Source organism: Oryctolagus cuniculus, chromosome 2, assembly GCF_964237555.1.
Source record: "Oryctolagus cuniculus chromosome 2, mOryCun1.1, whole genome shotgun sequence".
NCBI lineage: Eukaryota > Metazoa > Chordata > Mammalia > Lagomorpha > Leporidae > Oryctolagus > Oryctolagus cuniculus.
The window spans coordinates 89,220,914-89,237,403 of NC_091433.1; the positions used below are offsets into that span (position 1 = coordinate 89,220,914).

Genomic DNA, 16,490 nt, shown 5'->3' on the forward strand with positions numbered 1-16,490 from the left:
CTGAGGGTGAGCCCAGCCCTGAGCTGGTGTATCTGTTACGTATGTCCAAAATGGCGCCTGCTCTTTGTCTTGCTCACCTTTGTAATGTGTATTTAGAGAGAGAATTTTGTCCGTACCAGTCCCTTTTATTTATTTATTTTCTCTCCTCTAGTTGGGCTGGTGAACTTTCCCCCACGGGGCTTCAAGCCTCATTCCCTCTAGGCTCTTCCGGCCACTTTTCTGCCAGTGTCTTGAGCTACTGCAGTTTCTCCTCGCCTCACTTTCCAGTGCTGGTGCGTAGACTCGGCAGCTGGGGTCCTGAACCGTGGGCACCCGTGCCCTCCACGTAGGTCCACCGTGTCCCCTAGTTCCAGAAGAGTTTCCTCTGCATTCTTTTCACTAACTCTTCCCTGAAATTACAGTATCTCCATTTTTTTTTGTACAGGCAGAGTGGACAGTGAGAGAGAGAGACAGAGAGAAAGGTCTTCCTTTGCCGTTGGTTCACCCTCCAATGGCCCCTGCCGCTGGTGCGCTGCAGCCGGCGCACTGTGCCTATCTGAAGGAAGGAGCCAGGTGCTTCTCCTGGTCTCCCATGGAGTGCAGGGCCCAAGCACTTGGGCCATCCTCCACTGCACTCCCTGGCCACAGCAGAGAGCTGTCCTGGAAGAAGGGCAACCGGGACAGAATCCAGCGCCCCGACCGGGACTAGAACCTGTTGTGCCGGCGCCGCAAGGCGGAGGATTAGCCTACTGAGCCGCGGCACTGGCCAGTATCTCCACTTTTAATATAATATCTTTTCCTGGACTATCAGTGCACTCCCTCCCTATTCCGCTATCTTGGAGCCGCCCCAAAGTTAATATTGTTAAAATACTCCTACTATTGAAAGAAAGCTATAGAATTGATGTAATCACTATTAACATCCCAATGACATTTTTTTTTAGAGAAAAAAAATCTTAAAATTCCTAAGAACTACCAAAGGCCCTGAATAGCCAAAATAATCTTGAGCCAAAAAGAACATATATGGAGGTATCACATACTTAATTTCAAAATATCCTGCAGTGCCCATCTTCTTTTTTTTTCAGTGAAGCCACAGAATGAGGGAAATAAATCCATAGAAGTAAGGATAAATGTTAATTTTTTTTTTTTTGACAGGCAGAGTGGACAGTGAGAGAGAGAGACAGAGAGAAAGGTCTTCCTTTGCCGTTGGTTCACCCTCCAATGGCCGCCACGGCCGGCGCGCTGCGACCGGCGCACCGCGCTGATCCAATGGCAGGAGCCAGGAGCCAGGTGCTTTTCCTGATCTCCCATGGGGTGCAGGGCCCAAGCACCTGGGCCATCCTCCACTGCACTCCCTGGCCACAGCAGAGGGCTGGCCTGGAAGAGGGGCGACCGGGACTAGAACCCGGTGTGCCGGCGCCGCTAGGCGGAGGATTAGCCTAGTGAGCCGCGGCGCCGGCCAATAAGGATAAATGTTAAAGGTGAGAAGGAAACATAGCCTTTAATTCCATGCAATTGGGGCCGGCATTGTGGTGCAGTGAGTTAAGCTGACACTTCTGTCACTGGCATCTCATATAAACTCTACTTCTAGTCTCAGCTGCCTCACTGCTGATCCATGCTCAGGTAATATGCCAGGGAAAAGCAATTGAATATGGCCCCTGCCATCCATAGGAGACTTAGCTGGAGATCCAGGATCCTCAGGATCCTGGATTCAGCATGGCCCTGCCCTAGCCTTTGCAGATGTTATTTATTTATTAATTTTTTTAATGAACAAGTGAATGGAAGATCTCTGTCTTTCTCCCTGCTCCCCTGACTCTGTGTCTGTCTTTCTATAATTCTTCGCCTTTCTGAGCAGTAAAATAAATCTTTAAAAAATTAATTGAATATTATGGAAACCTTTAAGGAGTAGAAAACGAACTTCTTTTTTTTTTACTTTTATTTAATGAATATAAATTTCCAAAGTACAGAATATTGATTACAATGACTTCCCCCCATAACGTCCCTCCAACCCGCAACCCTCCCCTTATTCACTCCCTCTCCCCTTTCATTCATGTCAAGATTCATTTTTGATTCTCTTTATATACAGAAGATCAGTTTAGCATACATTAAGTAAAGATTTCAACAGTTTGCTCCCACACAGAAACATAAAGTGAAAAATACTGTTTGAGTACTAGTTATAGCATTAAATCTCAATGTACAGCACACTAAGGACAAAGATCCTACATGAGGAGTAAGTGCACAGTGACTCCTGTTGTTGACTTAACAAATTGACACTCTTGTTTATGGCCTCAGTAATCACCCTAGGCTCTTGTCATGAGCTGCCAAGGCTATGGAAGCCCCCTGGGTTCACTGACTCTGATCATTTTTAGACAAGGCCATGGTCAAAGTGGAAGTTCTCTCCTCCCTTCAGAGAAAGGTACCTCCTTCTTTGATGACCTATTCTTTCCACTGGGATCTCACTCGTGGAGATCTTTCATTTAGGTGTTTTTTTTTTTTTTCCCCAGAGTGTCTTGGCTTTGCATGCCTGAAATACTCTCATGGGCATTTCAGCCGGATCCGCATGCCTTAAGGGCTGATTATGAGGCCAGAGTGCTGTTAGGACATTTGCCATTCTATGGGTCTGCTGTGTATCTCACTTCCCATGTTGGACCATTCTCTCCCTTTTTTATTCTATCAGCTAGTATTTGCAGACACTATTCTTGTTTATGTGATCCCTTTGGTCCTTAGTCCTATCATTACGATTAATTGTGAACAGAAATTGATCACTGGGACTAGTGAGATGGCATTGGTACATGCCACCTCGATGGGATTGAATTCGAATCCCCTGGTATGTTTCTAACTCTACTGAGAAAACGAACTTCTAAAAGTAGACGAAAAGACATGTGAGAAACCAGGGGGAAATGTTATTGCTAAAACTGATGAAGTGTTTCAAAAAAGGGAAATATAGTCAGCAGTATGGAGTGCTTCAATATAGAGTATTTGGCTTTAAAATTCCTTTTGCAATTTGACAATAGGGGGTCATTTGTAACCTTTTTGAGACTCATTTCTGTGGAGGCATCACAACAGAGGCAACTGGGTAGTCTAATCTTTCCATGGGTTGAAGAGTGAGCATGCAGATAGATGAGGAAGTGTAAGTAAAATAGCATAATATGTGTAAGGAATGATACCAGAGAAGGTTGAACATGGAAGTTTTAGTACATATAGTGAGATGGATATGTGTGTTACATAATCTTTCACTTCATTATAAAAGTAATACATTTGTATAGGTGTAGGTTTTCCATTGGAATATCTGGAAATTGTCATACTATTTCAATTAGTTCACAGTGCTAGAAAATTTAAAGTACTTCCCCCGTTGTTGTTGCAGCCTCTTCTTATTTCCCTTAAAGAAAATAAGAGATGGAAGGATTAAGGAAAGAGATGGAAGGAGTGGGGAATGAGTGAGGAAAGAAGAACAGAGAAAAATTAAAAAATTATTTTTAAATTATTTATTTATTTGCATAATATTTAAATATATCTGAAAAGAAGATACCTCGTTTATACAAGGGTTGATAGGAGGCCGGCACTGTGGCGCAGTAGGTTAATCCTCTGCCTGTGGCGCCAGCATCCCATATGGGCGCCGGTTCTAATCCCAGTTGCTCCTCTTCCAATACAGCTCTCTGCTATGGCCTGGGAAAGCAGTAAAAGATGGCTCAAGTCCTTGGGCCCCTGAACCAGTCTTCCTGGCTCCTGGCTTTGGATCTGTGCAGCTCCGGCCATTGCGGCCAGTTGGGGAGTGAACCAGCAGATGGAAGACCTTTCTCTTTGTCTCTCCCTCTCACTGTCTGTAACTCTATCTCTTAGATAAATAAATAAAAATTTTTATAAAACATAAAAAAGTAAAAAAGGGTTGATAAACATTTTTTCCAAAGGTCGAGAGAGTAAATATTTCAGGCTTTCAAGGCCATGTAGGATCTGTCAAAATGACTTAACTTTGCTGTTGTATCTTGAAACCAGTCATAGACAATATGTAAATGAATGGGTGTGGCTTTCTTCCAGTGAAACTCCATTTATACACACAAGAATGGGTTAGCTTTATCTGAAATTATCAGTTCACTGATCAGTGCTTTATGTTTCAGAAAGAATAACAAAGTTCTCTCTTATATTCAGATATTTTTTAGTGGATACTTTTATGGTTTATTTGTATAATCAAGGATCTGAGAGTTCTCATTCTTCACATATTCAGGTAAGATGTAAGTTCTGGATTTTAAAGACATTAAAAACCATTTTGTACATTGAATAAGATTCACAATGGATATATTTAAGTCATTTGTTATTAATTTTTCTTGAATTTTTAAAAAATAAAGAAAATCTAGATTTGCTTAGCATTTTTCATAGTTCCTAGATCCGAGATGTTATTTAATAATTCATTTATATATATTTTGTTAAATAAATGAAAATAAGGAATAAGAAAAATGGATAGAAATGGTTTTTGGACATGAATACATATGTCTTTTTTATAATGCTACCTCCCATACTATCTGTTAATAAATCCTACCAACTCTGTCTTTCCACCTATATATCAGAATTCACCCTCTACCTCTGCCTTCATTCACTGATACGAGGTCTGGGATCAAAATTCCCCTATGAGTTCTCCACTAGCTCCTATTTTATATTGTACTCCTCTCCTTGGTACTCTCTGCATTTCCTTTACCTGTTTTATATTTCTCCATGGTATTTATTAATATGTGCTGTATTAACTATTTTATCTACTTTTTGTCTCCCCAGTAAAATATAAATCTATATGAGGGGGAAGTTTTTGATCTGTTTATTTATATAACTACAGTGCCTAGGACATCGCTCAAAATTCACTTGCTTGAAAATTAAAACCTGCTGAAATATTGAACGGGCTACCATGTTTCTTCACTTTTATTGGCCAGGGTTATCATTTTGCATGCTTGCTTTCCTCCCCTTAATTCCATCATAATGTGTTATTAAGAAATCTTATAGTTGTTTACATCAGAATTTATAATGCCATTTGAATCTTGGAAACTATATAATCTGTCCTTTTTTTCTTTGACAATGTTATTTTTGCTTGAATTATCTTATTTGAAAAGCAAAGGGAGAGAGAAGAGAAGAGACATCACTCTTCCATCCCCTGATTCACCCCCCAAATTGCCTCAATAACCAGGGCTGGGCCAGGAGGAAGCCAGGATCCAGGACCTCCATCTGGGCCCCTCCACGTGGGTGGCAGAGGCCCAAACATTCCCTGTTATATTAGCTGGAAGTTGTATCAGAAGTATAGCAGTTGACAGTGGGATGCAGGTGTTTCAAGTGGTGTTATAACCTGCTTCACATGTACATTACCACAGCCCCTGTGACAATGCTTTCTGCCCTGTGTGTCATTAGCTTAATTTTATTTTGGTCAAAAACCAAACTCTGAGATATTTGCCCTTTTAAATTTGTTGAGTCCTGCCAGCACTTCAGGCCAGGGCGTTAACCAGCTGTGCCACAGCGCTGGCCCCAGATATAGTTTTCTACATTTATTAATTAGGTATACAGTTCAAATCTGTATATTTTGAATGCTTGAATTATCAATTATTAGATACAAATCATGTTTACAATATTTTACTGTCCGTATTTTTCTCTAGTGATACTTCTTGCCTCATGGTCTACATTTCCTGTTTTAATGCAGTTTCATAGTCATCCTTTTTGTCTGTGTTGTCACGGTGTATTTAAATCTTTAAATTTTCTGAATCATTGTTTTATACACACACACACACACATGCACACACACACATATATATATATACACACACACATGTAATAGTTTGTAGGGATTTAAAAAATTAAGATTCACAATGTTTATCTTTTAACTGACAAATTTTATTTGTAAAGTATTTTATGTGAAATATGAGATGACACTTTGGAAGCAGCCCATAAAACTGTAATCCAAATCATGATTTATAAATAGTAGTTAATGTAGTAAAAGTGACAAATATATGAAGTCTCTTTCTTCTCAATGTCACTTTACTCATACTGTAGTAAACCAGATATCGTGTGAAAAATGTTCATAAGTTTCATCAAGTATAGTAATAGAAACTCATTAGAAAGTTTTTTCAATTCCCAAATAGCCATTTTCTTTCTTTCCTAGCCTCAGTGCTACTATCAAGGGTATGTTGAAGGATATCCAAATTCCATTGTCACGCTCAGCACATGCTCTGGACTCAGGTTATTTGTTTTTTGTCTTTGATTATGGAACACAATTGTTACGATGTTTGCAGCAAATTTATTGTTTATATTGAATTTGGATCTGGAGGAGGATTCTTATGTCAAGATTATTTAGTGGCATACTCATCTGCTTAACATATTGCTATTTTTCTTATTTCTTTTTACTTTCCCCACTGAGTAGAGACATTTCTGACATCCTATAGACTTCTTATTTTTCCATGCTCACTTATTTTCTTTTTTAGTACAGAAACAGCATCCAGCGATGCTTGACTAGAATGGGAGAAGGTAAATTTAAGATTGGGTGGTTTTCCAGCAAATAGAGAATTTATAAAGCTATGTATTGTAGTGTTTGGAGATGTAAGAGAAACAAGTCATTTTATTTTCTCAAGGAAATTGTCTTTACAGAGAAGAGGCAAATTATATATAAATAAATAACTATAGTACTCATATTTTTGTAATATTACTATTATGATGTCTCCAAGAATTTTTGGCTTTCATCCTCGGTGCTTTGAGAATTTTCTATTCTGTCAGAAAATTATCCACTTTCATTTTGTGATGTCAGAGCCTTGTTTTCATAGATGTTCTATGGTGCTTCATACTTGGAGCTCTGAATTTTGGACAGGAAATTTGTTTTTTAGGGGGAAATGACTTGAACTGTTACCTGTATTCAGGGAAGGAGAGTTGCACAAATTTTTTACTCATTAGAATCTTGCTTTTTTTCTTATTCTTATGCAGCTAACAAAATTAATGTTACTTAATAATACTGCTAAATTTCATTTTTATAAGTAACATTTCTTATGGTACATAGTTTGTTATTAACTAGCATAATAATTTTTCAAAAGCATTGGAAGGAAATCCATCAAGGTTTCCATTTACTGTAGCTTTAATTAAGTCATTGACTTAGAAAAATGGGAATTAATTGATTGCTGTAATTTTGTGTGTGCAACAATTGACTGGGTATTTTCTTGTATACCTAATAATTGATTTAGTAATTGCTGCTGCTTTTATTAATGTGGAAAAAAAGTTTAAATGGAAAGTGAATTTTGTTGTTTAGGGAAACCTTCATCCTTTGGAGTCCTCTCTAAAACAGAGTTTGGACCAAAATACTGGACTAAAAGTATTACAGTATATAGATTGGATTAAAAGCATCTAAAACTGTTTATTTAATTTTACAGAGGAATACTGCAATTTGAAAATGTTTCCTATGGAATCGAGCCTCTGGAATCTACTGTTCAATTTCAGCATATTCTTTACAAATTAGGGAATGACAACAAAGAATTATCAAGTTTTAACAATGATACCAAGAGCTTAGGAAAATACTCAAATGACTACAACATTTATGTAGGTGAAAAAGTGAGTTGTGTGATTTATTACTACTTTCAAAGCAGTTATTGGCTATATTTATTTATAAAAATACATTTATCATGCTATATATATCTGTGGAAAATATCCTTTCCTTAGGAACAATATATCTTTTTTTAACCCCACTCTTTCCTTGAGACCAGACATTAATTTTTCCTCCTTGTAACAGTTTATCACTTACTGCTTATGACAAGCTTTGTTTTGGTTCTTATGTTGTTTATTAACATAATCACTTTCTAAAAATTCCCTAGTAGATTTTAAAACTTAAATAACCCCTGTTCTTACTCTTGTCTCTGTATTCCTGGAATATAATTCAACAGAGGCAATATTTATAGATTGCTTTATGACTAAGGAGTCAGCATTAGCTAAACTAAAATTGTATTTAAAATACCATAAACAGGATTTCTAGGTATGGTCATGTAGATTTTTCAGTGTGCTCACTGTGTAGTTGCCTGTGATGATCCTCATAAAAGCGAAAAACTTCTTGCCAACTAATAATGGCATAAATTTACTTACATTATATGAGTGTATAGCAATGTTAGCTGTTCTCACTGCATATTCTGACCCATCTTTTATCAGTTAAAAAAAAGCCAAACCTTAGAATTTTTCTGGGAATATAAAAAATGCATTTTTCAACTTTCCTCACATGTATTTGGGATCATGTGATGAAGTTATACCTGATGACATATGAGCAGGAATTGTATGAATCACCTCTGGTCTGAATTCTAAAGGCAAACATCTTGTTCTCCATATGTTTTCCCTTTCCTTCTGGCTGCAATGTAGTATATATATATCATAGGCCTCATGGATGAGGATGGCATAAGATGGAATCAACTTTTCTCTTGAAAAATTTGCATAAATGTAACCACTCTATCTCCTTATAAACTCTAATCTTGTTTAAATTGCCATTATTTTCTGGCTCTGTTATAGCCACTAATTCTCTATGTTAAGTAATACAAAACCGAAATGGACTATTAAATGTTTACATATCACCTAAATGTTCAATACTATCACATATATGTACGTAATTTAAAATAAATTTCTGTTAAATATCAGAGATTTTGTTTTTCTTGTAAGATTTTATGAATATAATTTATAAAAGCTTGGTTGGCCTGGCATACTGAACAGTATTGGTGCTCTGCTCAGATGCTCTCAGGTTTCATTCTATTGTGTTTTTGTGTGGGTAGGGTAGGATAATTCAACACAGTTCCTTTGAACAAACAGATCAGCAAAACAGGCATATGCTCCAGAGTTTCTTTGTGAGCCTTCGCCAGAGATTACCCTCTTGTTTTGCTTCCCTTGCTCCTAATCCTTCTTCTCCCATTCCTTAACTAGAGGAATTTCATCAAGACAGTATTCACACAAGAATTCGTCTAAGATCTGTCTTTGCAGAGTGATACAATCCCTTTTTATAGTTTTTATAATGAATTTTTTTCAAATTTGAGCACATGTCGGCCAAATTGAATTTGTGTTGTTTAGAAAGTAACATGATCTACAAAGCAGATTAGGAAGCTCAGGATACCCAGGCACATCACTGTTTGCACAAGTCTTGGACGAAAGAAAAATGACAGAAAAGTGGAAATCTTGTCTTAGATTTACTTGGTTAATGGTTATCTTTGTAGCTTATGGTAACTGTACCCAAACTGATAGAATACACTGCCATCAGGCCAACCTTACAAGACATTTTGGAGTGAGTCTTATATTAGAAGTAAACATGAAAATTACAATAAAATGGAGACATTTCAACCAATACCATTGAAATTCAAGTGATTATGAGATGCAGGTATGAAAATCTACATGCTTATAAACTGGAAAACTTTGAAGAATTGGATGAATTCCTTGATCCATATGACCTACCAAATTAAGAATACAGGGACAAGATAAATAGATCCACAACAAGCAATGCGATTGAGCAGTAATGAAAACTTTTCATTCAAGGAAAAGTCCAGGATCTGGAAACAATTCTATTGTGTTATATAAAACATTTAAAGAGGAACTAACTTTAATCCTTTTCAAACGATTTCAGAATATTGAACACAATGGAACTCTTCCAAACTCTTTATGAAGAACATATTTTCAACAAAACACTAGAAAACCAAATCCAAAGCCACATTAGAAAGATAGTACATCCTAATGAAGTGCGATTTATCACAGAAATGCAAGTATATGAATTAAGCAAGTCTATAGATGTCATAAATCACAACAGAATGAAGAAGAAAAGCCACATGATCATCTCAGTGTATGCAGAGAAAGTATTTGATAAGATTCTATATTCCATCTTGATTCAACAAAAGCAATACACAAAGTAATAGAAAACTTGTGCCTCAAAGTGATAAGGTTAAATATGACAAACCAACAGCCAATACCATACTGAATGGGAAAATCTGAAAGTATTTGCCCTCAGATCTGGAAAAAGACAAGGATTTCCACTTTCCCCACTCTTATTCAATAAACAAATGGAAGAATTGACAAGAGTAATTAGGGAGGAGAAAGAAAGGGAACCAAATGTGGAACAGTGGAAGTTTGCAGATGACATGATGTTTTTCAAAAACCTAAGCTCTCCACCAGAAATCTGTTAGAACTGATAAACCAATTCAGTAAATTTGCCAGGTTATAAAATAAACATGCAAAACAGTAGGTTTTGTACACTAATGGTGAACTCAGTGAAGCAAAATCAAGAACTCCATTCACAATAACCAGAAAAATAAAATACTTTGCAATAAATTTACCAAAGAAATGAATGATTTTTAAAATGGAAATTGTGAAACATTGATGAAATAAATCATCAAGGATACACAAATTAAAGGAAACATATTTATTGTCTATGGTTCAGAAGAATTAATATTAAGATATCTATACTAACTGCAATCTCCAAATTCAATACAATGCTTATCAAAATACCAATGACACTCTACAGAATTAGAAAGAAAATCCTAAAATTATATGTAATTCCAAAGACTCATAATAACCAATGCAATCCTAAGGAAAAAATAATCAAGCTGGGATATCACAATACTTGACATCCAAGCATCTGCTGTGTATTACTATGCAGAGCTATAGTAATTAAAATAGCATGCTAATGACTTAAAAACCACTCATAGATCAATGGAACTGAATGGAGAGCCCAGAAACCAATCCTTTTACATACAACCAAGTGATTTTTCACAAAAGGTCTCACCACATACTTCGGCGTATGAATTAAATCTTCAACAAGTGGTGCTGGCAAATTTGGATTTGTGTATGTAGCAGGATTAATGTAGGGCTCTTACTTTTCACCATATACAAAGATCAACTTAAGATGGGTCAGATACTTAAATTTAAGACCTGGGGCTATGAGGTTGCTAGAAGAAAGCCTAGAGGAAACAGTCCAATCATTGGTGTAAGGGATAGCTTCTTGGACAATACTCCTAAAGCAAGGATACAAAAGCAAAACTTAACAAATGGGATTATGTAAAACACAGAATCTTCACAGCAAAGGAAATGATCAGTAGAGTGTAGGGGGACATCCAATAGAATGGGAAAAATATTTTTGAGTTACTTAGTGACACATGATTAATATCCAGAGCGTATCTGTTACTTTGAAATCAACAGAGCATCCATTCCTGTTAAGGGGCAAAGGAACTAAATAAACAGTTCTCAAAAGAAGAAATATAAATGGCCAACAAATATAAGAGAAAATGCTCAACATCACTACCCACAAGGGAAATGCAAATCAGATGCACAATGAGATATTATCTCATCTCTGCCATAATGCTGAAATCCAAAAGACTGTAACAAGTGCTGGTGAGGGTGTGGAGAAAGTGAAACACTTGTACATTGACTTAAATTAGTGTGGTCATAGTGGAAAACAGTCTGAGGATTTCTTAAAATAACTAGAAACAGACTTGCCATATGATCCAGCAATCTCACTTCTTGGTATATACCACAGAAACATGAACACCACCATGTTTATAGCACCCATGTCCCAGTATCTGAGATAAGGAATCAGTAAAGGTGTGCATCATCAGTTGAATGTATAAAGAAAATATGTTATCCCATACCATATAGGAGTGCCTGAATGTGAGTTCTGGCATTTCTGTTGATTCAAGCTTCCTGCTAATGCATTTCTGGGAGGTAGATGGTTGTTCTTAAAGTACTTCTATTCCTGCTATCCATGTGGCAAGATTGTGTTCTTGATTCCTGGCTTCTGCCTGACCCAGTCCTGGCTGTTATAGGCATTTGAGGAATAAATCAGTGCATAGGAGATTTCCATTTCTCCTTTGCTCTGCTTCAGCCCATGCACTCACCTTTCTTGGCCTTTCAATTGAAACAAATATATTAAAACATTTTAAGTTACAAACCATAATGTAGACATCAAAAACAAAAATCAAGTATTAACCCATAATATATGTGGTCTCTTAAAGCAAAAATAATTTTGAGATAGTTTCCTTAGCTGTAAAATATCCCAAAGGGTGGTTATTCTTCAGATGTTAGACTCATTTGACCTGCCACTGAGAAGGAAAATGAAGGCTCGGGAAGTGATTCATATGTGACAGCAACAATGAATTGCCAAGATAAAAGTCAAATGTACTTCTCCTAAGCCCATTTCATTTTCACCACTCTGCTCCACCTCTTTCAAGTATAGTGTTATCCTAGGAACGCAATTCAAATATTTGCCGAGATGAGCAGGACAGTAGGCATACTAAGAATCTCAACAATAAGGACTGCTGGAACTCAGAAATGTTCATCAGTCTAACACCTTGCAAAGTTCAAGAAAGTCTATGTAAAGAAATGAAAAGGAGGCCGGTGCCGCAGCTCACTAAGCTAATTCTCCACCTGCGGTGCCGGTACTCCGGGTTCTAGTCCTGGTTGGGGCACTGGATTCTGTCCCAGTTGCTCCTCTTCCAGTCCAGCTCTCTGCTGTGGCCCAGGAAGGCAACGGAGGATGGCCCAAGTGCTTGGGCGCCTGTACCTGCATGGGAGACCAGGAGGAAGCACCTGGCTCCTGGCTTTGAACGGCGCAGCGTGCTGGCTGTAGCAGCCATTTAGGGGGTGAACCAACGGAAGGAAGACCTTTCTCTTTGTCTGTCTCTCTCACTGTCTAGCTCTGCCTGTGGGAAAAAAAAAAAGAAAAAGAAATTAAAATTGGTCAGGATTGGAACACATGTTGAGACGCTGCTCAGGTTGCCTGTACTCTACATTGAAGACTCTAATTCCAGTCCAGCTACTCCATATTTACAATTCAATTTCTGCTAATGTGCACACTGGGAAGCAGAAAATTATAGCCAAGTGCTTGTGTTCCTGTCACAAATGATGAAGTTGTTGCCTAGCCTGACCCAGGATGGGCTGCTGTGCACATCTGGGGAGTAAATCATCTGATGAAGATCCCTCCATGTGTGTTTCCCTCTCTGTCATTCTGCCTTTCAAATAAATAAATCCTTTATAAACGTTCTGATGCAAAGAAAATGTAATTTTATGTGCAACAATACTATTTAGCTATAAAATGAATGAAATTTACCATTTGCATCAAAATGGATGAAAGTGGAGGTCATCATGTGGAGTGGCATAAGCCAGATACCAAAAGACAAATGCCACTCATTCTCCCTATATTATATGGGAGAGCTAAAATTTAAAAAGAAGTGAAAGATGAAATACTTCTATCAGTATTGCTGTAAATATAGTTCTGTGAATCTTTACTCTTTTCTGAAAACAATGGTTAGGATGTTATACTACTATAGTTTTAATAATCTAAGATAACATTATTTTTTTAAACTTTTATTTAATAAATATAAATTTTGAAAATACAACTTTTGGATTATAGCAGCTTTCCCCCTCATAACCTCCCTCCAACCCGCAACCCTCCCCTCTCCTACTCCCTCTCCCATTCCATTCACATCAAGATTAATTTTCAATTATCTTTATATAAAGAAGATCAATTTAGCATATATTAAATAAAGATTTCAATAGTTTGCACCCACACAGAAACATAAAGTGAACAATACTGTTTGAGTACGAGTTATAGCATTAATTCACACTGAATGACACTAACGACAGAGATCCTACATGAGGAGTAAGTGCACAGTGACTCCTGTTGTTGACTTAACAAATTGACACTCTAGTTTATGGTGTCAATAATCACCCTAGGCTCGTGTCATGAGTTGCCAAGGCTATGGAAGCCTTTTGAATTCGCCGGCTCTGATCTTATTTAGACAAGGTCATAGTCAAAGTGGAAGTTCTCTCCTCCCTTCAGAGAAAGGTACCTCCTTCTTTGATGGCCCATTCTTTCCACTGGGATCTCACTTGCAGAGATCTTTCATTTAGGGTTTTTTTTGTTTGTTTGTTTGTTTGTTTTTGCTAGAATGTCTTGGCTTTTCATGCCTAAAATACTCTCATGGGCTCTTCAGCCAGATCTGAATGCCTTAAGACTGATTCTGAGGCCAGAGTGCTGTTTAGGACATCTGCCATTCTATGAGTCTGCTGTGTATCCTGCTTCCCATGTTGGATCATTCTCTCCCTTTTAAATTCTATCAGTTAGTATTAGCAGACACTCGTCTTGTTTACATGATCCCTTTGACTCTTAGACCTATCTTTATGATCGATTGTGAACTGAACTTGATTACTTTGACTAGTAAGATGGCATTGGTACATGCCACCTTGATGGGGTTGTATTGGAATCCCCTGGCACATTTCTAACTTTACCATTTGCGCCAAGTCAGCTTGAGCATGCCTCAAATTGTACATCTTCTCCCTCTCTTATTCCCACTTTTATATTTAACAGAGATCACTTTTCAGTTAAATTTAAACACCTAAGAATAACTGTGTGTTAATTAAAGAGTTCAACCAATAGTATTAAGTAGAAGAACAAAAAAAATACTAAAAGGGATAAAGTATTAAGCTGTACATCAACAGTCAGGACAAGGGCTGATCAAGTCTTTTTGGTGCTCGATTAGTTACATTAGATTTTACTGTATATTGATGAAATGGCCATCTTTTCATTTGATTCTATTTATAATCCATGCTTATATTCCTGCTAAACTAGAGTCTTTTTACTTCTTTAAATCGTTATATGGTGGTGCATTAAACCGTTTACTCTAATGTTAATCTACATTATGTTATCTCAAAAACTATGAGAGCAAGGAAGCAGGAGGGAAGGTATGAGGGAGAAGGAAGGGGGAGGAAATTATTATTATGTTTTTACAATTTTAACTATGAATTATATTGAGTAGGCCAAAAAATAAAATCTAAGGGGAAAAAAAAGTAATGTGATGAAACCCTGCAAGATTAATTACACTCCCTGATGTTTCAAAATGAAAATGCAGGAAATGAAGACAAAATTCAGAATACTGAACCCAAAGAAAGTTGAAAAGGTAGCTTGTCTTCAAAAGAGTGACAGAAAGAGACTGACTTCAACAAAAGCAAGAAAGTCAAAAGAACACAACTGTGCCTTAAAAATGTTACAGGAAATAAATGACAACCTGGATTTTAATATGCTAAGTATTATTTGGTAATAAAGGCAATATAAGGTTTTTCAACAAAAACAGAGAGATATTGTCACCAAAAGACTTGCAGTATATTTGTCAAGGCTATTTTTCAATGAGAAGTAAAATAATTCTTGAAGCATAGTCAGAAATGTTGGAAGGAATAAATAGCAAAAATGAATAGAGGACATACGTTAATGTAGATAAACCTGTATTTATGCTTAAAAGATATGCAATTGTGGAAAGCCTAGACACTCTGGCAAAAAAAAAAAAAAACAATTAAATGAAAGATCTCTGCAAGTGAGATCCCAGTGGAAAGAATGGGCCATCAAAGAAGGAGGTACCTTTCTCTGAAGGGAGGAGAGAACTTCCACTTTGACTATGACCTTGTCTAAATAAGATCAGAGCCGGCGAATTCAAAAGGCTTCCATAGCCTTGGCAACTCATGACACGAGCCTAGGGTGATTATTGACACCATAAACTAGAGTGTCAATTTGTTAAGTCAACAACAGGAGTCACTGTGCACTTACTCCTCATGTAGGATCTCTGTCGTTAAAGTGTCATTCAATGTGAATTAATGCTATAACTCGTACTCAAACAGTATTGTTCACTTTATGTTTCTGTGTGGGTGCAAACTATTGAAATCTTTACTTAATATATGCTAAATTGATCTTCTTTATATAAAGATAATTGAAAATGAATCTTGATGTGAATGGAATGGGAGAGGGAGCGGGAGAGGGGGAGGGATATACGTTATGGGGGGGAAGCTATTGTAATCCATAAGTTGTACTTTGGAAATTTATATTTATTACATAAAAGTTAAAAAAAAAGATATGCAATTAAAGCGCCCATCAGGAATTGCATGTAGATTGTAAAGATGAAAGTAGAGAAAGTGACCTGTGTTTCTTGCATTATTTAGGTTAAGGGTAAAGATACTGATTAACCTAAGGTGCATGCTTTTTTAAAAAGATTGATTTTTTTTTTGGACAGGCAGAGTCAGACAGTGAGAGAGAGTGACAGAGAGAAAGGTCTTCCTTCTCTTGGTTCACCCTCCTGTCACGGCTGGCACATCATGCTGATCCAAAGCCAGGAGCCAGGTACTTCCTCCTGGTCTCCCATGTGGGTGCAGGGCCCAAGCAGTTGGGCCATCCTCCTCTGCACTCCCTGGCCACAGCAGAGAGTCGGACTGGAAGAGGAGCAACTGGGACAGAATCTGGTGCCTCAACCGGGGCTAGAACCCGGGGTGCCGGTGCCGCAGGCAGAGTATTAGCCTAGTGAGCTGTGGCGCCGACCTAGAAGATTGATTTCTGTAAATTGATGAGTGTGTTCAATTTCTGAAGAAATAAATAAAACAATAGAGTCTTATCCAAATTAGTAGAGAAAAATGAGAGAGGAAGCCAATATGAGATAATGAACAAAGATCAAATTAGGTGGCTTGGTTAAACCCAAAATAATATGCAGGATTTCAACTCAAATATATTTGAGATT

The 16,490-nt window shown here is 37.3% G+C and overlaps 1 protein-coding gene across 5 annotated transcripts in view; it reads left to right on the forward strand.

Annotated features, from left to right (window-relative positions):
- Positions 1–16,490, forward strand: part of LOC138843046 (disintegrin and metalloproteinase domain-containing protein 32-like) — a 498,529-nt gene that overhangs the window by 40,237 nt on the left and 441,802 nt on the right. For all 5 annotated transcript variants that reach the window (XM_070068574.1, XM_070068573.1, XM_070068575.1 and 2 more), the window contains 3 exons: positions 4,123–4,198; positions 6,107–6,183; positions 7,359–7,536. In XM_070068574.1, coding sequence (XP_069924675.1) covers positions 4,123–4,198; positions 6,107–6,183; positions 7,359–7,536 — 331 coding nt within the window. The remainder of the gene's footprint in view (positions 1–4,122; positions 4,199–6,106; positions 6,184–7,358; positions 7,537–16,490) is intronic.